This window comes from Bos grunniens, chromosome 29, assembly GCF_055505025.1.
Source record: "Bos grunniens cultivar Pamir isolate PY7600 chromosome 29, Bosgru_T2T1.0, whole genome shotgun sequence".
Classification (NCBI taxonomy): domain Eukaryota; kingdom Metazoa; phylum Chordata; class Mammalia; order Artiodactyla; family Bovidae; genus Bos; species Bos grunniens.
In genome coordinates this window covers 6599230-6619851 of record NC_141193.1, presented here as the reverse complement: position 1 = coordinate 6619851, position 20622 = coordinate 6599230, and the positions used below count along the sequence as shown (strand labels likewise).

The 20622-nt window shown below is 51.4% G+C and overlaps 1 protein-coding gene across 1 annotated transcript in view; it reads left to right on the top strand.

Annotated features, from left to right (window-relative positions):
- DPP3 (dipeptidyl peptidase 3) overlaps positions 1-20622 on the top strand; it is a 31892-nt gene that overhangs the window by 9860 nt on the left and 1410 nt on the right. Inside the window, exons 3-17 of the mRNA XM_086385688.1 lie at positions 213-302; positions 902-1039; positions 1633-1707; positions 2558-2651; positions 6507-6637; positions 6749-6879; positions 6958-7016; positions 9281-9475; positions 9718-9830; positions 10179-10271; positions 11893-11955; positions 12054-12178; positions 12306-12426; positions 13805-13984; positions 18611-18773. Of these exons, the coding sequence (XP_086241814.1) occupies positions 213-302; positions 902-1039; positions 1633-1707; positions 2558-2651; positions 6507-6637; positions 6749-6879; positions 6958-7016; positions 9281-9475; positions 9718-9830; positions 10179-10271; positions 11893-11955; positions 12054-12178; positions 12306-12426; positions 13805-13984; positions 18611-18773 (1771 nt within the window). The remainder of the gene's footprint in view (positions 1-212; positions 303-901; positions 1040-1632; positions 1708-2557; positions 2652-6506; positions 6638-6748; positions 6880-6957; positions 7017-9280; positions 9476-9717; positions 9831-10178; positions 10272-11892; positions 11956-12053; positions 12179-12305; positions 12427-13804; positions 13985-18610; positions 18774-20622) is intronic.

Below are 20622 nucleotides of genomic sequence, written 5' to 3'. Positions count from 1 at the left end.
GGAAGCTGTTGAGGAGACCCATTTGGCTGGACCATGGGTGTATGAAGATTGGGCCGTGAAAGCAGCCCAGACTGGCACCTCCTGGGATGTGGGTCCTGCCCCCTAGATCTCCCCACCTCACCCATACAGCTTCCTCTGGGGTGTTAACATCCCAGGAGGGCCCCTCCATGGGGTGGGGAGGCTGCGTTTCCTCTGACACTGCCTTCCTCCAGGCGTTCCTGGTCTACGCCGCGGGCGTCTACTCCAACATGGGCAACTACAAGTCCTTTGGTGACACCAAGTTTGTTCCCAACCTGCCCAAGGTGAGCTGAGGAGGGCTGGGAAAAGTGGGCAGTTTCGGGCTGGTAGGGTGGAGCGGGGAAAGCAGCAGATGGAGCCCCCGCAGGAGTCGGGCTTTGACCTTGTCACCACCATGCCGCACAGCCTTGGGTCAGCCACCCTCCCGGGTGCTGCAGCGACCTCCCGACCGTGCTGACCATGGGACAAATGAAGGGAGGCTGTGGAAGAGTTCTGAGCACCGTTCAGTGCTGCAGAGATGGGGCTGTTGGTCACCCCTGGAGACAGTGGAGGAGAGTGGACGCAAGGAGTCCTTCTCTGGACCACAGGGCTCAGGCCCTTCTGGGGCAGACCCAGATCTTACACCAGGGCTTTCAGTCCCTACTCTGCACATGACTGGCCTGACGATCTTATTGAAATACAGCCTCTGACTCAGCCAGCTTGAGCAGGCAGGTGTGAGGTTCTGCTTTTCTCCGGCAAGGTCGATGCTGCCAGTCTGTTGACCACCCTCTGAGCCAGAAGGTCTTAGACTATGGGAGAAGAGCTTGGGGGTGGCTGGGGGGCTCCAGGAGGCAGGTTGGGTGGTGCGGCCTTGGCCAGGCCAAGGACCTCCCTTCCCCTGCAGGAGAAGCTGGAACGTGTGATCCTGGGGAGTGAGGCCGCTCAGCAGCACCCGGAAGAAGTTAGGGGCCTCTGGCAGATCTGCGGGGAGCTCATGTTCTCACTGGAATCGAGGCTTCGACACCTCGGGCTGGGGAAAGAGGTGAGGCCCCAGCCACGCTAGGGGGTGGGGGGCATCGTTGAGGGGCACCTGGCCTGGAGGAAGGGGCAACCGATGGGGAGACAGCGGGCTGTCCATCATGCCTGAGGCCAAGCTTCTGTCCACAGCGGGTCTCAGCGTTGTCCTCAGTAAGTGGGTTGGATGGAATGCTTTCTGAACGCCCTCCCAGTTCTGACATCCTGGGATGTTGTGTGCCAGGAGGGAAGGAGAGATGAGCTGAGAGCTGAAGGGAGCTGGGGGCGGGGGGGGGGGTGGCGGTGGAAAGGAGGGGATCCAAGCTTCCCACATCTGGATGCTGCTTAGGAGTCGCTTGGGGTGAGGGACGCAGTGAACCTTAGGGTGGATCTGTGAGAGGCTGGCGCAGAGCTGTAGGAAGGCTGGGGATGGCCCTGTGTGTTGTTTGTGTTCCAATATTCTTCCCCTGGAAAGAGATGGAGAGGGACCTCGGAGGGTGCTAAGAGGAGGTGCAGGAAGTCTGAGGCTGGAGAGGGTGGCCAGGAAGGAATTTACCAGCTGACCCTGCAGCTCCAACCTCAGCAACAATTCCTATTTCCATTCTGCCCCTTCCCCGACAGGGCATCACCACCTATTTCTCTGGGAACTGTACCATGGAAGATGCCAAACTAGCCCAAGATTTTCTGGACTCACAGGTTTGGGGGATGGGCAGCTCGGGGTAGTGGCTTGTTGGGGTCCCCTTGGCACTGGCGGCCACTCCCTGGTCTCAGCTTGAGCCCAGAGGCACAGGCATTGGGGGTCCTTGAGGTGGAGAAGACTGAGGAACCCTTACCTAAGGGTCAGCATGAGTGCCCTGATGGAGCCACCCCCACCCCACCCCAGGCTGAAGGGCCTTGTGACAGCCTCAGGGAAGGAGGACACAGAATATCAGACCTGCTTCAACAGAGCTCTGGTATCCATGTGTCAGTTTCACCTCCCAGCTCAGCCACTCAGTGATATCCCTTATCTGTGGCTTGAGGTCTGCCTCCTATAGCCCAAGTTAGCTGAGGTCATGAAGTGTCTGGCAGGTGTGATCGTATGTGCATATGTGCGTGCTCAGACAGGTCCAACTCTTTGTGACCTCGTGGACTATAGCCCGCCAGGCTCCTCTGTCCATGGAATTTTCCAGGCAAGAATACTGGAGTGGGTTGCCATTTCCTCCTCCAGGGGATCTTCCCAACCTAGAGGTCAAACCTGTGTCTCCTGTGTCTCTTGCGTTGGCAGGTAGATTCTTTACCCCCAAGCCACCTGGGAAGCTCACTGTCTGGCGCAGCACTTAGTAAAAGTGCTGTGTACTGAGTACTCAGTGTACTGAGCCGAGCAGAAGTCTGCCCTGGCCCGCCCACCCTGCTCCCTTCCCTCCCAGAAGACTCCGGCTGGTCCCCCTGAGGCCCAGCCCGCTTTGCCTCTGTGTCTTCTCCCCCGGGTGTGCCCACTCTCCCTCCCTCCCACCCCACCACCCACTCTGGATTTACTCTCCCCCAAACCCTGCCCTTTCTCTTCCAGAACCTCAGTGCCTACAACACACGGCTCTTCAAGGAGGTTGGCCAGGACGGGAAGCCGAGCTACGAGGTGCGGTTGGCTTCCGTGCTGGGCACAGGTGAGCTCACAACCCCCTTCTTTTCCCTCTTTAGTGTTCCTGGACCAGCGTGGATGGGGCAGGAACCCAGGACAGGGGTTAGCTGCCTGAATAGCCACAGGGAGTAACAACAGTCATTCTAGCTATGGTGGATGCTGATGGAGGCTTATTGGGTGCCGAGCCCTGTGCCATGCTCAGCATATGGTGAGCACCCCTAGCCCTGGAGCTGGTGGTGATGTAAAGCTAGGGGAGACCCGAGGGCAGAGGAAGGGCCCTATTTCACTGGTGAACATCACTGCAGCAAGCCTCTGATAGGCCCCGAGTGTTGGCTGTGGTCCCCATCCTCCAGGCAGTGGTGCAGAAGATAACAATTCATGTAAACAATGGAAACAGAGGCTGGACCACATGTCTCATGATGGCCTAGAGAGGAAATCCAAACTGCACGTCAGTGAAGGCTTAATGGAAAAAGTGTCCTGGAGGTTGGGGAGAATATAGAAAGGTGGGGCGGTGAACTTGCTGAAAGGTTTTTGCTGAGCCGTGAAAGATGCCGGGATTCTTGGCCTCCAGAGGAGAGGAATTCAATCTGGGGCCAGACACAAGGCTTGATCACTCAGAGCTTTTGTGTAATCAAGTTTTATTAAAGTATAAGAGAGATAGAGAAAGCCTCTACATAGACATTAGAAGCGGGCAGAAAGAGTGCCCCCCTGCTAATCTTTAGCCGGATGTTATATAGCTAATAGCAGTCTGCTAATTAGAGAAAGGAAATGTCTCAAAACTCAGAGACTGGCACCAGGCCCCTTACCTACAACATGCATTTTGAGATAACATTGGCTCAAGGTGAGTTGTCCTGGGCCATAACATGATTGACATGAATCTTGAAGAAAGGCAGATTTCCAAGCAAATACATAGTTTCATTAACATAGATTAGGAGAACAATGTGTGAGTATAACATACTGGTTTGTCAAGTCAGTTCTGAGCCTTTAGGTGGAACCGACTTGAAGACAGAGTCTAGGGTAAATATATAGCACATTAATATAGCTTAAGACAAACATTTCCATAAGAAAAATGCATTGGTTAGCTCTAGGTTTGAGAAAAGTTAAGTTCAGGTGGAACCAGGTGTCCTTATGGTAACACAGAATTTTAAGAGAAACCTCTTTTTAAATCTGTACAGAGAAGGGGAAAAAAATCTAACCCTCATGGTTTGTTTCCTCCTGCCGCTTAAGAGAGAGAGAAAAAATGTCTGACACTTGCAGCTTATTTCCTCCATTTGGAGACCCCTGGCCTTCCTGCCTGTTACCCTCTCATTGCTAAACCTGCTTCCTAAATATCTCTCAAAGTAGTACCTTCAGGGTAAAGCCGAGATTCACTTCTAAGGGCTCCATCATTCGGAATTTCTTGGTTATAAGTGAAGAAACCTATTTGCCTCAAGCAAAAGGGGACTTTATAGGCTTGAGTAATTAAGAAGCCCAGAATAGAAGGGCTTCAGGCACAGCTGGATCCAGTTGCTCAGATAGCATTCTCAGAAATTTTTCTGTCTCTTGGCTCAACTCCCTTCGACTTTATCCACAGCAGGCTGCTCCCACAGAGCCTGATAACCACTAGCCTGGCCGTTTCAGTAAAAAGAGGGCCCTTTTCTCCCAGAAGTAGTGTCTGAAGGTCTGGAAGTGGCTCAAGTTTCTCTGTTTTGGGTCTCCCATTTATATGAACCAATCCTTGTGGTTAAAGGACTGGTCTCTGATTGTCTAGACCTGGTTCCAAGCCTACCTCACAGTCAGGTGATAAGATCAGCTCCTCCCACTGCCTGGACTCGGGGTGGTTGTGGGCGGGTAGGTCCCAAAGGAAAACTGGAGTCTGTTACCAGGTGAGGGGGATATAGATGCAGTATTGAGACAAGAATCCAGGCCTCTATGAGGACCTATGTAATCTGGCCCTCCCTTCCCCAACAACCTCCCACCTCCTAGCCCCCAGCCTCCCACTTAGACTCTGGGCCACAGCCATGCTCAGCAACTTCCAATTTCCTGAAAACCCCATGTCTTACCTACCCACTCCAGGCCTTTGCACAGTCTGTTCCCTGTTCCCCCCAGAATGTCTCCTTCCCCTCCAGGTGTTCACCTGACGAGCACCCACTCGTCCTGGAGGCCAGGCTTGGACCTCACCTTCCCAGGACCCTTCCCTGTCTTCTCATAGCCTCTTTGCCCATCAGCATACCCAGTAATTTCCCGGTTATTTTCTGTTGACTGCAAGCTCCTTGAGAGGAGGACCTTTGTGTTTCATTCACCGGTGTCTCCCCAGCGGCCCGGCCTTGGTAGATCCTCAGATGCCAGGCAAATGAGGCCGGGTCGGGGACTGCACTCCTGGTGGAGGGAACAGCAAGAGCCAAAGCGAGGTGGTGGGGAAGTTTAGGGTTCAGCATGTATGTAGATTGACTTGACCAGGGCTGTCAACCGAAATGCCTCACGCGGCATCTTCATACTGTTCATGGCAGCTGTGCTCCAGAGTGAACATCCCAAGAGAGCCAAGCGGAAGCTCTGTTGCCTTCTACGACCTGGCCCTTGGCAGCCAGTGTCACTTCTGCTGTAGTCACAAGCCTGCCTGCCCCTCTTCAAGAAGAGGGAATAAAGCCCCCACATTCTCACGAGAGAAGTCACATTGGGAGATAGGAAATACTGTGGCCATATATGGCCATATATACATATATTTAAAAATACAATCTGGAAGCATATCTCACATCAGGAGATAGGAAATACCATGACCATATATATGTAAATAAATATATGTATTTTAAAATATAATGTAGAAGCGTGTTATATGGATCAAAGATAACAGGCAAGATACAACAGTATTAATATGCCATTGCTTCTCTAACAAATAGCCACAAAGGTAGCAGCATGAAAAACTCAAATTTAGGGACTTCCTTGGTGGCCCAGTGGTGAAGAGTCCGCCTTCCAATGCAGGGGACATGGGTTTGATTCCTGCTCGGGGAACTAAGACCCCACATGCTGCAGGGCTAAGACTGCGTTCTGCAATGAAGACGGAGTGCAGCCAAAATAAAAATAAAGTGAGAAATTAAAAGACCCCGCAGATTTATTCTCTTATAGTTCTGGAGGTCCAAACTGGAGTCTCTTCTGGGGAAATCTTCTTCCCTGCCTCTTTCAGCTTCTAGAAGCTGCCTGCATCCCTCGCCCCATGGCCTCTTCCTCACGTCTTGCCCCCTCCTTTCTTCTCTCATCACATCTCCTACTTCCCTTCACCCTCTTGTCTCCTTCTTAGAGGGACCCTTGTGATTATGTCTAGGGTGGGGCTAACTTTTTAAATACAATTTGCCACCCTGGGTTTGAATCCAACTCTGCTACTTGCTGCTGTGTGACCTTCAAAACCTAACTTAACTTCTTGGTGCCTTAGTTTCCCCATCTGTAGAAAAGAGATGATAATTTCCCTCTCCCCACAGAGTTGATATGAGGTTTCATTGAGTTAACACATATAAATCACTTAAAACATATCATGTTACAGAACATATATATATTACTATTTATTTGATTGTGCGAGGTCTTATTTGTGGCACTCAGGATCTTTCATCTTCGTTGAGCATGTAAGATCTTTAGTTGTAGCATGCGAACCCTTAGTTGCGGCACATGGGGTCTAGTTCCCTGACCAGGAATCAAACCCTGGCCCCCCGTGTTGGGAGTGCAAAGTGTTAGCCACTGGACCATCAGGGAAGTCCCCCAAATATATATATTTTTGAAGATAAAAGTTTATATTTTCTGTGAGCAATGGGGAGCCCTCGAGGATGTTAGAGTAAATGAATGTCACAGTGAGAAGCCTGCTGGGATGTCTCACACTCGCCTTTCCCCTGAGCGATGATCCTTCTTCCCTCAGAGCCTAACCTGGACTCCGAAATGAATTCCAAGCTGAAGAGCTACGAATTCCAGGGAAGCCATTTTCGGGTGACCCGCGGGGACTATGCCCCCATCCTCCAGAAGGTGGTGGAGCAGCTGGAGAAAGCCAAGGTAGGGGGCGCTCAGGGCTGAGGTGTGCCACTCCCTGCCCCTCTGGGCAGCAAAGGCGGGTACCAGGATAGGGGGGCAGCCTGAGGCTGACCAGCCCCTGCTCACCCCCAGGCGTATGCAGCCAACAGCCACCAGGAACAGATGCTGGCCCAGTATATAGAAAGCTTCACCCAGGGCTCCATCGAGGCCCACAAGAAGGGCTCTCGCTTCTGGATCCAGGACAAAGGCCCCATCGTGGAGAGGTGAGGCGCCAGCCTCCATTCCGCCCTGCCCTGCCTCCCTGCCCGCCCCTCCTCCATCTCAGCCCTTCTCTCCCCCAGTTACATCGGGTTCATCGAGAGCTACCGAGACCCCTTTGGTTCCCGTGGAGAGTTTGAAGGTAACTTCTGGGAGGTGGGAGGTCAAGATGAAACCCTTCCCCCTTCCGCCTGATGAGTCTCCCGTAGTAGAGAGTCATAGCAACAGCCATCAGTGATTTGCTGTGGACTGGACACCTAGCTATCTTCACTCATTTTGATAACCGTCGTCCTATGAGGATTTCCCTCCTCACTTCACAGAGGTGGGAACTGAGGCAGAATTGGGGGGGTGACCCACCCCAGGCACCTCGGCTCTGAGTCACTTTGCCGTGCTGTCCCCTGTGTCTGGTCCAGGCCCAGGCTCCAGCTTTGTCACTTAACCCCACCTCTGAGCCTCCATCACTCCTTTTCAGGTGTCATGGAAAGTGAGGTATTACATGCAGACAGCTCAGCACAGTGCCAGGCATGTCAGTGGTGCTGGGTCTATGAGAGCAGAATTAACGCTGTGACTGTGAACTTGGCTGCTGTCATCCCAGGGCAGGTCGCAGGCTGCCTCGGCCCCTGTGCCCAAGCCCAAGTCGCAGCAGCCTCAGTCTCGGAGGTTCCCCCTTTGTACATAACTCATAATGATTATTAGAAAAGTAAGCCATGTTCATGGTCAAAAATTATGAAAACACACACCAAAAATAATCAATTGTGACTGCACCCACCCCAAGATTAAAGTTTGGAATGTACTTTTTGTCTTTTGTTTTTATAGAGAGCGATGCTTAGAAATGTATGTGTATAATTTAAAAATCCACACTTGTAAGTAATTGGAAAAGTACAGTCGTGTGTAGGGTAAAATGTGAAATCCTTCTTTCACTACCTCTCCTATATCGCTCCCCTCCAAAGGTGACCAGAGTTCACAGTTGAGTACAGGTCCTTCTAGACCTTTATCTAAGCATTCACACACACACACATACACATACATGTTCCTTTTAAGTCATCTAGGTAAATGAGATTATATTCTGTATATTCTGTCACTTGCTTTTTTCACTTAGTCATGTATCTCGGATATCTTTTCCTATCAGTATATATAGACCTACCACATTCTTTTAAACAGGTGTACAGTGTTCATAATATATCATAAATAATTTCCCATAACATTTGATATTGTACTCCATGTCTGCCAACTGCAGGGTGTGCCATCACATAGCTGTCCCCTGATTTTTTAATAATCCCCAGTTGTTGGGCATTTAGGTTGCTTTTTGTGCTTTGCTATTTTAATCATCCTTTCTTCTTGCCCTGGTGTGGTGGTTTCATCAGACAGAGTGAATCCAGATAGGGAGCCTTTGCCAAGCCCATCCCTTAGCCAAGGTTGTCCCCTTCCTTAGTCTAGGTCAGGCTTTTCCAGGGTGTAGTCTATGCAGAGTTAGCAGGAATTATTCAGGGACTTCCCTGGTGGTCCGGTAGTTCAGACTCTATGCTTCCACTGCAGGGGACATGGGTTTGATCCCTAGTCAGGGAACTAAGATCCTGCATGCTACAGCCAAAAAAGAAGAAGAAAGATTCAGCATGGAGCAGCAGAGAGTCTCTGCTTGCAGGACTCCTCAGTACCTTTAATATGCAAATGTGCATTGAGAGCCTTTAAGAAGTTGGAAATAGAGTATATAGTGTTGCCCAAACTTCTTTGACCAGGGAGGTCTTTCTTTTTGAAGGCTCTCATAGAAAATGTGTTCTGTAGAGTGCAATTTTGAAAATACTGCTTTGAGCCAGGAACTCTTAACTGTATTAAATCTGAAAGGATCAGCCCCAGCCCTCCAGTGCAGCAGCCTCACTCACCACCATGTAAGCCAGGCGCTCTAGCCATGCAGGACAGCTCACAGTTCCCCCAAAAAGAAGAGCATTTTTTTTCGCTCACATAGTCCCTTCCACTGGGCATCTGATCCTTGATCCTTTCCCCATCACCCACTAGGTACTCCCCACATACACCTTTAAGATCCATCTCAGGGCACTCCCTGGCAATCCAGTGGGTTAGGACTCCATGCTTTCCCTGCTGTGGCCCCTGATCAGGGAACTAAGATCCTACAAGCCACCTGGCATTGCCAAAAAAATTTTTAAGAAGTTTAAAAAGATCCATCTCAGGTGTTACTCAGTGAAGCCTTTTCTCTGTACCCTACTCTCCCCAAAACAGGGGCCTCCATGAAGGCAAAGCACAGGCCCAGGTTCTCCCGAGTGGCCAGCACAGGCTCACTGCGCCCAGCAGGCAGTCAATGCCTGCATAATGGCTGGAGGGCTATTACAGGAGAGGAGGAGGGTGTGGGATCCCCCAACCCTGCCCACTCACAGCCCACTCTGTCCCCCACAGGCTTCGTGGCCATGGTGAACAAGGCCATGAGTGCCAAGTTTGAGTGGCTGGTGGCAAGTGCGGAGCAGCTGCTGAAGGAGCTGCCCTGGCCCCCAGCCTTCGAGAAGGACAAGTTCCTCACCCCCGACTTCACCTCCCTGGATGTTCTCACCTTCGCTGGCTCCGGCATTCCCGCCGGCATCAACATCCCCAACTGTGAGCTTCCCCGGAGGGTCCTGCCCGCCCCCTATCCCCACCTGAACAAGACAGAGGCTCCCCAAACCCCCTAGGAGATGCCACTGAGAGTCACCCCCTCCCCCTCCACACACTCGCCCTGGCCACATAGCACCCTGCTCCACTTACATTCCCAGCCTGTCCCTCTGGTTAGACTCCTTGCCTGTGACCCTTGACCTTTGCCCTTGCCCTTTTCTCCCTGGTCTCCTTCCCACCTTCTCCAGATGATGACCTGAGGCAGACAGAAGGCTTTAAGAACGTGTCCCTGGGGAATGTGCTGGCCGTGGCCTACGCCACGCAGCGGGAGAAACTCACCTTCCTGGAGGAGGAGGACAAGGTGGGCACTGGCGTGGGGCCTGGCCTGACCTCAGCTGACTCAGGAGGGCGGAACAGGCCAGAACAGGGAAAAGGACGGGGCTTCAGGCCCGGCTCTGCTGCTTCCCCGCGGTGTGACCTCGGGTCCTTGGAGCCTGTTTCCCCAGCTGGTGGTGGAGGAAGCCCCTTCCTCGTGGGTTGTTGCCAGGATGAGATGGGCTCTGCAGTGCCCAGAGTAGGACTGGCAGGTGGTAGACCTTTAGCAGATGTGTGCCTCACAATGGGCCCTCGGGCTGGCACGGGGGCTGTGGGCAGGCTGTGTGACCGTGGTGGGGCAGTGGGCAGCGTGGGTCTCTGCTTGTCTTGGCAGGACCTGTACATCCGCTGGAAGGGACCCTCCTTTGACGTGCAGGTGGGGCTGCACGAGCTGCTGGGCCATGGCAGTGGCAAGCTCTTCATGCAGGTAAGAACTCGAGACCAGGGGCTTCCCCAGCAGTCCAGTGGCTAAGACTCCATGCTCCCAGTGCAGGGGCCTGGGTTCAATCCCTGGTCAGGGAACTAGATCCACGTGCCAAAACTGAGTTTACATGCCACAACTAAAGATCCTTCTTACTGCTAAGGATCCCACGACTAAAAGATCCTGCATGCCAAAACTAAGACCCAGCACAGCCAAATAAATAAATTAAAAAAAAAAGAATAAAGGGCTAGTGCTGATACCAGTGGGACCCTCCTCAGTTCTAGGCCTATGGCTCCCCTTCCCCATAATCAGCCCCCCGGGGCGGGGAAGCTGGTCCAGTCTTGGCTCTCAGTGTCTCACCCTCCCCTAAGATGTCCCAGGATTGAGTGAGATCCGTAGGACAGGCCAGCGGAGGCCCCCACACAGAGTCTCCCACACAGAAGGACTTGCTTGGCTCAGGCCCAGGAAACCTGCCCTGAGGGTATGACCCAGGCAGCTCCAGGGGCAGAAAAGCGGGGCAGGGGCGGTATCTGGACGACCCCAGTCCTGAGGCTGCAGCACTGTCTTTGCATTGCTGTTCCCTGGACCCTGTACTTTTCTAGGTATTGTAGGGAGCTACCCCTTCCTGTGGGCCAGCCAAAGTGGCTGGAGCCCCCTCAACACCTACTCAGGGAATATGAGAAACATGTTAGCAGGCCAGGCGGAGCCCACTGTGGACTGTGCAGATGAGAGGACTGGAGGCAGGTGGGGTGGGGTCTGCTCCTCTTGGGGCCATGGCTGCCTCCCTGAATGGGGATCAGTTGGGCTTGGAAGTCAGAAAGATCCAGAGGGCAGCTGATGGGGGGAGCATCAGGCTTTGTCTTAGCTTCGAAGTCCCAGGGAAGCAGCAACAAACATAGCCCCTCTGTGGTCTTCTTCAGTCAGGTCCCCTCCCTGAGCCTCAGTTGGCCCATCTGTAAATGGGTTTCCTGACCCCTACCGTATGGCTCTTGTGAGAAATAAAGGTGAAGCCCTGGGATTTTCCTGGCATCCATAAGGCCCTCTGGAAATTGGTATTGTTGTTAAGAGACATTGTGCACAGATATTGTGTGCTCTAATTCTGCTCTGGGGTTCTTAGTCTCCGAGCCTTAGGTTCCTCCTTTGTGAAGCGGGATAATAATAGAACCTTCCTAGGAAGATGACTTAAAGGGTTAAAAGGCTGGCACCTGGAGAGGATGGTGAGGGTGAGAATCACGTGCTGTGGCTTCTCTGCAGCAGAGGGGCCACAAAGGTGAGGAGCCGCCAGGCCTCATGGCCCACGCACTGGGACATCTCCAGCTGGGTCTGGAGATACCGGGTCTGGGTCTTCACGTGACTTTCTGCACATCCCTCTCCCTGATCCCCGGCCCACAGTGTCGCTCTCTGTGCAGCGGGGTAGGTGTCTCAGGTTCTTCCACCTCTGGGGGCTCTGAGAGGTGTCACAAAGCAGGTGTGGAGCCACCACGTGTCAGGCACCTGCTGCCCCTGCCATCTGCTTGCTGCTCCCTGGCTGCCTTTCTGAGCCCCTTGGATCCCGGGCTGAAGGCCTAACCTGGGCCCCGGGTACCCCACCCTCACCTGCCCCACGTTCGTGACCCTTCTCCTGCAGGACGAGAAAGGAGCATTCAATTTCGACCAGGAGACCGTGATCAACCCGGAGACGGGGGAGCAGGTGAGGGTGGCCTGGGTAGAGCTCCAGGGTACAGGGAGGGGGGCCTAGGTAAAGTGGCAGCCTCCCCTAAAGCCTGCTTCCTGGGCTCCCCCTCCCAGATCCAGACCTGGTACCGGAGCGGGGAGACCTGGGACAGCAAGTTCAGCACCATCGCCTCCAGCTATGAAGAGTGCCGAGCAGAGAGCGTGGGCCTCTATCTCTGCCTCCACCCCCGAGTGCTGGAGTACGAGCCGCAGACCTGGGGTGGGGGGTGGGGGGTGCTCCTCTGTGGATGGGGGGGTGCTGGCAGGGAGGGCAGGGCCCAGGCAGCCTCTGACCCTGCTCCCCCACCTCTTCTCTCCCTCCCGCAGGATCTTTGGCTTTGAGGGGGCTGATGCAGAAGATGTGGTCTACGTAAACTGGCTCAACATGGTTCGGGCTGGGCTGCTTGCTCTGGAGTTCTACACCCCTGAGGCCTCCAGCTGGAGACAGGTAGGGGCTGGGGGACCCCTCAGAGGGAAGGGTCTCTCCTGGGGACCAAGACCAGGATTCTGGGTGTAGGGATGGGACAACTGTACCTACGAGGCACATGAACCGGGTTGATCCCAAACTCTACCACATGTGAGGGCAAGTCACATCACTGTTGTAAGCCTCAGTGTTCCTGCCTGTAGAATGGGAGTAATCGTCTTTTTGCCCCCTTTAAGGGAGAATCAGATGAGATGATGTTACTGTGACCACTAACAGGTGATACACAGGACTCCGTCTGTGCCGCTTGGTTCTAACCAGTTTATATGAACTGACCCCTTTGTCCCCAGTGTCAACCTAGGTGGTAGGTATGTTATCACCTTCGTTTTAGAGATGAGGGAATGGAGGCACAAAGAGATTAAGTAACTTGCTGGCAAGTAACAGAGTCAGAATTTGAATCCAAGCAAACTGGCTCCAGAGCCATTAGGCTACGCTGTTTGGCTGTGAGATGTACTTTGGAGACAGGGTAGGCAGGGACTTCCCCGGTGTTCCAGTGGCTAAGACTCTGCACTTCCACTTCAGAGGGCCTGGGTTCAATACCTGGTTGGGGCACTAGATCCCGCATGCCACGACTAAAGATTCTGCATGCCGCAATGAAGACCTGGTGCAGCCAAAGTAATTGATTAATTAATTTTTTTAAAAAAGAAATTCAAAGCAAAAATTAAAAAAAAAAAAAGAAACAGGGTAAGCAATAGAAATCTTTTAAAAAGTCACCTAAGTCTGTTTTGAGGAGGCGATATTGGGTCATCGAAAGAACACACGTTTTAGAATCAGGAAACTTGGGTTAGTCCTTGTTCTCTCTTACCAGCTGTGTGACCCTGAGCACTTCACCTCTCTGGGCCTCTGTCTTGTCATCTGTAAACTGGGGATTATGATGCCCTCTTGATCCCACAGAACTGACTGCAAACAGGATTATGGAGGAGAAAGTGGCTCAGGGTGGCAAGGGACCCTCTGGGGTAACTGCTGTCATCAGGGCGGGGTGTGGAGCAGAAGAGGGCAGGGTGGGTGACGAGGGGCCGCAAGGCTCTGGGTCCTGCCTGGAAATGGCCTCCTCGTGCCCCAGGGCAGCCTGCCCTTCCTTGTGAGAGGAGAAGGGAAGCATTTGAGGAGGGAGGAATTAAACACCAAAGGACCCACAGGGTGGGGGAGAATAAAACAACAATAAAAATTGACAGTTAGCAAGCACATATGATACATCAGGCCTTGGAATGAACTCTTGATACTGGGTTGGCTAAAAAGATCATTCCCGTAACATCTTAAGGAGAAACCTCAACGAGCTTTTTGGCCAACTCAACACTTCTTGCCTTGGGCCTACAAATGATTCCTTTCTCTTCGGCCCTGGCAGGCCCACATGCAGGCCCGGTTTGTGATCCTGAGGGTCTTGCTGGAGGCTGGCGAGGGACTGGTTACCGTCACTCCTACCACAGGCTCTGATGGGCGCCCGGATGCCCGGGTCCGCCTTGACCGGGACAAGATCCGGACAGTGGGCAAACCCGCGCTGGAGAGGTTCCTGCGGAGACTCCAGGTAAGCAGGGGCCTCTTGCCTCAGAGGCCCCCTCCAACTCAGCCTGTCTGCACACTCTGTAACAGGGAAGGCTTCTTGGAGTAGGTTGTGTTTAAGCCGGAAATGAGAATGCCAAGGAGGAAGCAACTGTGAAAAGGTCTGAGTGCAGAAGAAACAGAGCATAAAGGCTGGTCTTGGGACTGGAAGGAGCTTAGTGGGTTGAGGGACAAGAAGGGGGAAGCCTGGAGCTTGGTGAGTGAAGGAGGGAAGGATGGTGTTCACTGCAGTCCTGGTTTCTCTCCCATGTTGGGATGTTTAGAGTCAGGAGACCTTTTGGGATTCTGGTGCCAGGACTAACCAGCTGTGTAATTGCCTTGCTGGCCTCCACTTTTCTCATCTGTTAAATACATCACCTGCCTCACTGGCAGGAATTCAATGAAGCAACATATATACGGAACTGAGCAATAAAATGGAGAAGGCGATGGCACCCTACTCCAGTACTCTTGCCTGGAAAATCCCATGGATGGAGGAGCCTGGTAGGCTGCAGTCCATGGGGTCACTAAGAGTCTGACACGACTGAGCAACTTCACTTTCACTTTTCATTTTCATGAATTGGAGAAGGAAATGGCAACCCACTCCCGTGTTCTTGCCTGGAGAATCCCAGGGACGGGGGAGCCTGGTGTGCTGCCGTCTATGGGGTCACACAGAGTTGGACACGACTGAAGCGACTTAGCAGCAGCACCAGCAAAGCAATAAAAATCATGTTATCCAACCCAGTGTGACACCAAGTGTGGTCCAGGGACTAGCAGCAGCAGCAGCACCCAGAACATGCAGATTCTCAGGCCCCACCCCAGACCCCCTGATTCAGAAACTCTGAGCGTGAGGCCCCAAAACCTGCATGCTTACTAACCTTCCAGGTGATCCTGACACACAGCAAGGCTGGAGAACCCCTGATGGTGACCCACTCCTTACTGGGTAGTGCCTTCCATCAGAACAGGGTTCTGCTGGCTTTGCCAACCTGAAAAAGGCCCAGCCTTCAATTCAGCAAATATCTCTCTACGATTATACTCCCACCTATTTCCAGAAGGGATTTAAGGCATTTTTCCTTAAAAGATATGTGTTTGACCATGAAAGTAAAATAAAATTAGAAATGAAAAAATATTAGATGCCCAAGGCAGTGCCATGTCCCAGATTAGATTCTGGAATAGAAAACAGATATTCATGGGAAAATGAGTGAACTCTCAATAAAGTCTAGAGTTTGGTTAAGAGTAACGTACACATTTTGCCCAATGTTGACAACAGATGAAACTGGGCCAGGAGCCCATGGGAACTCTCTGGGCTATCTTTGTGGCTTTTCTGTAAATCTAAAATTATTCCAAAACAGTTTATTAATAATAATAATAAGTCACTAGATAGAGGAATCAAATCCACCAAACCCTTGGCCAGTATCGAACTGTGACTTAGTGGTGACTGAACACAGGGCGTTCCGTCTTAGAGACTGAAGCAGGTGGATCTTTGTCCAGGATCATTCATTCAGCAGAATGGACAGTGCCACAGTGGTGGCTTTACAGAACATATGGAACATGGAACAGGAGATACAGAACATGGAGGCATTTTTTGGTGCGGCTGTTTCTTTCATTAGCCCCCTAGGGAAACCCAAGAGCACAGCAAAGACCTAGCCAGCAGGGAAGATGGAGTCTTTTCCACAGGGAAAGCCTTCAGCCACGGGATTACAAATAGTCATAGCTTTGGCTCACCCACATTGTAAAAACTGATGAGGTGAGATATAAATCTGTATTTCTGGCTTCTTGGAGGGCCTGCCATCAATAGACTTAATTCCCTGGAACCGAGCCGTGGCCACTGCGTTTGGCTATCTACACGTGCTCCACTCTCCAGTCCGCCAGGTCCACTTCCTGTTTCCTGTACCTGCCTTAGTCACTCACTCATGATACCACCTGGCTCCCGTGGATACCCCTGTCGCCAGCTCTCTGGTTGAAGCTCCTGGTGGCTAACATGTCTACTTCATGAATCTATGTTCCCATGCTGGGTGTTAAGTATTATGCAAAAGAGAGAAAGGTGAGACAGTCTCTCTAACCTTCCCCCAGGAGTTCCCAGTCAGTTTTAATTCCTGCAGAGCTAGGGAAAATCATTCTACCCCTGGGCCTAAGAGGAGGAGTCCTACTTTGCCAGTGGCAAATTGGCAGAATAAATAAGGATCAGAGCCACAGATGTCAGTTATTTGGAAGAGAGCCAACTAGATCTCTTAGTCCTAATCTTTATAATCACTGAAACTAAAAATAGGCAGCTTAAACAGATTTTAGATCCAGCTGAAGATAAGAGAAGTTACAGAGAGTGCATCGTGTGTGCTAAGGCACTTCAGTGGTGTCCAGCTCTGTGCGACCCCATGGACTGGAGCCCGCCAGGCTCCTCTGTCCATGGGATTCTCCAGGCAAGAATACTGGAGTAGGTAGACATGCCCTTCTCCAGGGGATCTTCCCGACCCAGGAATTGAACGTAGGTCTCCTGCATTGCAGGTGGATTCTTTACCATCTGAGCCACCAGGGATGCCCAGAGTATGTAGTACAGAGACACAAAGATAGAAAATTTAGAAGAAATTAAGAGACACGGAGGAGGGAGACTTCCCTGGGGGTCCAGTGGCTAAGACTCTGCACTCCCAATACTGGGGGCCTGGGTTTAATCCCTGGTTGGGGAACTAGATCTCACATGCCACAAATAAAGACCCCAAATGCCACAAGAAAGATAAAAGATCACAACTAAGACCCAGTGCATGAAATAAATAACATTAAAAAAAAAAAAGACACGGAGGACAGTGTGAAAAGATCTACTGTACATGAACTGAAGTTCCAAGAAGAAAGGAGAGAGAAAAGAAGGAATTTTAGAAGAGATAATGACTGAGCACTTCATAGAACTGATGAAAGACCCAACTCAGAAATCCAAAGAAGCTCAAGAAATTCCAAGAATGACAAGCAAAACATGTGTCTAGAAATATCATAGAATAGAAATTCCTTGGTGGCCCAGTGGATAGGACTCTGCACTTCCACCTCAGGGACACGGTTTCAATCCCTGGTCAGGGAACTAAGATTTCACAAGCTGCACCATGTGGATAAGTAATACTGATAATGATAACTTCATCAAAACTTACCATAAAGAAGGTAAGAAGATGCATCTTAAACTGGGATAGGGTATTTATCACATATGAGTTAACAAAAGGTTAGCAGCTAAATATATAAAGAACTTTCCAAAAAAAGTGAAGAAAAAACAGCCTAACAGAAAAATAGGCAAAACTCATGAACCGAAGAAGAAAATAAATAACCCACCAACTTGTGGGATGTTGTTCCATCTCATTAGTCATCAGGAAAACACAACCCACATGAGATTTCCACCCACCAGCTCGGCAACGTGAAAAACTGTCAACATCACCCTGGTGAGCCGAGCCGGATGGACCGCCACCCCCCTGCCTCTGGGAGTGAAAACAGGTGCAGCGAATCTGGAAAACAATGGGGGCATCATCCTTTAAGGATTATTATCCAGACCTCGATTCTCCTGGGAAAACCTGCCCCTGATCGCCAGGAGACGTACAATATGTCCAGAACAGCCTCGGAGGGCAAAAATCACAGGTTATACAGCAACAGTGCAAGAGACAGGACTGTGGCATGTTTGTAAGTGTAAGTTTGTAAGTATAGCCACGGGACTATATACTGCACTCACAAACACGTGGATCTCAGACGTAGTTCGAGCAGAAAGAGCAAATCACAGGATGTGGGCAAAAATGTAACATGAATTGAGAGTAGAACTCAGGGAAAACAAGAGGCTAATAAGCACAAAGTCAAGTGCTGATTCCTCAGGCGGGGGAGGCTACGAGGTGCAGTCAGGGAGGGATGATGTGAATGACTGTTAAGCTGGGTGGTGGTGGTGTGGGTGTCATTCTTTATAAGGTAGGTACTGTACGTTTTTTATTTGAAATGAAATGTTTTTTATATGAAATGTTTTATTTTAAAAAGAGGGTGGGGACTTCGTGGTTGACTCTGAGCTCCTACTGCACGGAGTGAGAGTTCAATTTCTGGTTGGGGAAATAAAATCCCACATACCATGCAACCAAGAAAAAGTATTTATTGAACACTAAGAATATATTGGGCTTCCCTGGTGGCTCAGGTGGTAAAGAATCTGCTGGCAGTGCAGGAGACCTGGGTTCGATCCCTGGGTCGGGAAGATCCCTGGAGAAAGGACTGGCTACCCACTCCAATATTCTTACCTGGAAAATTCCATGGACAAAGGAGTCTGGCGGGCCATAGTCCACAGAGTTGTAAGAAGTTGGACACAACTGAGCGAATTTCACTCAAGAATATATTGTCTGAACATTTGTCACGGTAAAAATTAAAAAAAAAATGTTTTTAAAAAGAAAATAATGATACTATCCTCCTTGTGTACAGTTCAAGTGAGACAATCAAAAGCAACCATTAGCTTCACTTTAATATGGACCCTGCTCAGTGCTAACACGTGATCTGCATGCCCACGAGACAGCAGACGTGGTCCGGGGCAGGGTGCTGCTGGCCATGGCTCTTGGCAAAGCCCCGTGAATTCATGGAGGGCGTCCATCCAAAGGCACTGACTCCTGCCTTCCCACAGGTGCTGAAGTCCACGGGGGATGTGGCCGGAGGCCGGGCCCTGTATGAGGGGTATGCGGCGGTCACCGATGCGCCCCCCGAGTGCTTCCTCTCCCTCAGGGACACGGTGCTGCTCCGCAAGGAAGCCCGGAAGCTCATCGTTCAGCCCAACACTCGCCTCGAAGGTAATGGACTCCTGGGCCCCCTGTGATAGAGGGCCCTCGGGGAGCACAGAGGAGGCCTGGAACTGACCCCGGAGCTCGGGAAAGGCTACTCGAGGTGGCTCCTGTCTCCCCCCTCCCTCCCGGCCCAGTCCTCCCCATGCCAAACCTCAGGCCCACACCTTCACATCCACCACCACCATAGGCCACCCCCCAACACACACACACACACACACACAGGGTCAGGCTGCTTGTGAGATGGCAACAGAAGGTTGAGGGCGGCCAGCAGAGCAGGGGCTAGTGAAACAGACACACCCCGGGCCTTGGAGGAGGCCGGGCATCATGCTGGAGAGTCAGGCCTGGTGGGGCCCAGGAGTGAGGTCAGGTGAGGCAGAGAGGAGGCACCCAGCAGGCTGAGAGCAGTCAAGTCAGAGCAGAGGTCAGCAGCCCCATGGTCCCTCTCCCCTCCTCAAGTGATGCTGCCGTTTCCAAAAGCCACGCACTTGTACCTTTTGTACTAAGAGCGTTTGCACCTCCATGGGTAAGTGTGAGAGTTAAATGCAATAATTACCTGCTCCTAGTGAGGAGAGAGCATTTCAGAGGTTTAGCCTAAACTCTACTCTGGGGAATTCCCTGGCATCCCAGCGGTTAAGACAGCGCTTTCATTCCCGGGGCCTGTGTTCAATCCTGGGGGTGCCAGCACCCTGCTGCATTCACTCTCTTCTCATCCCTTGCCTCACGTTTCCCGACACTGGCATGTGAGGCACTTGAGACGAGGTGGTGCCAGGCTGTGGTTAAAACATGAGCTTCAGAACTGCGCTGCATCCTTGGCCTATTCACTTAACCTTTCTGAGCTTGGGTGTCTTCATTCATAAAGCCCGTGTGGATTGTGCGCTGACTCTAGTGAACCTGAGTACTTCCTTCAAGTTCTAAGTGTATTCCAGGGATTAACCCTTTAAATACTCAATAATACCCAGTAAGGTATAGGTATTATTACAGGTAAGGAAACTGAGGCACAGAGAGTCAGTTACTCAAGGCTTACAGCTTTTTACTGGAGGAACCAAGAGTCAGATCAAGAGCATTTGCTCCTCACTATGCTAGGAAGTGGAACTTCATGGGAAGCTGTGAGGGTTAAATGAAATAATTACCTCCTCCTGGTGAGGAAAAAGCATGTAAAATGTTTATTCCAAATTCTAGAGAATTCCCTGGTGGCCCAGTGGTTGGGACTTAGTGCTTCCACTGCCGAGGCTTGGTTTCAATCCCCCATGCAGGCTGCATGGTGCAGCCAAAAAAATAAGAATAATTAAAATAAAAAACACTTTAGTTAAAAAACAATATAAACTCCACTCTGTGCTCCAGAGGTGTCATGGATTTGCCAGCCCTCTCCCCTGGCTCACCACCCTGCAGGCACACTCTCTGAGCTATCACCCAGCTTCCTCTTCTTCATGGTGGCTGTCACTCTGCCATTTTCCTGTCTGCTCCTCTCCATGGCAACAGGAACAGCATGTCCCCAGCACCTAGCACAGGGCCGGGAGCCACTCAGTGCCTGTCAGTGAGTGAGTGAGTGGATTATACCAGGCTCCCAGCAAGTGCTCATTACATGGACAAGATCATCATTGCTTTGACTGTCCAGCTCTGGGCAGGCATTGGGGATGGACTCCTCACCTCAAGTTGTTCTCAGCCCATTAGAAATAAGACAGAGAGAGAAATGGTCTTACAAGGGAAGTGTTCATGGGTGCCCAAAAGACACAAACAGTGGTCTGAACACTTAGAGAAGAGAAGATCATATCTACCTTTGAGAGAACTGGGGAAAGGTGGGTCTGGGGAGGAAGTAGGGGGTAAACTTTGAGGCCCAAAGAACAGGTTGAATTTT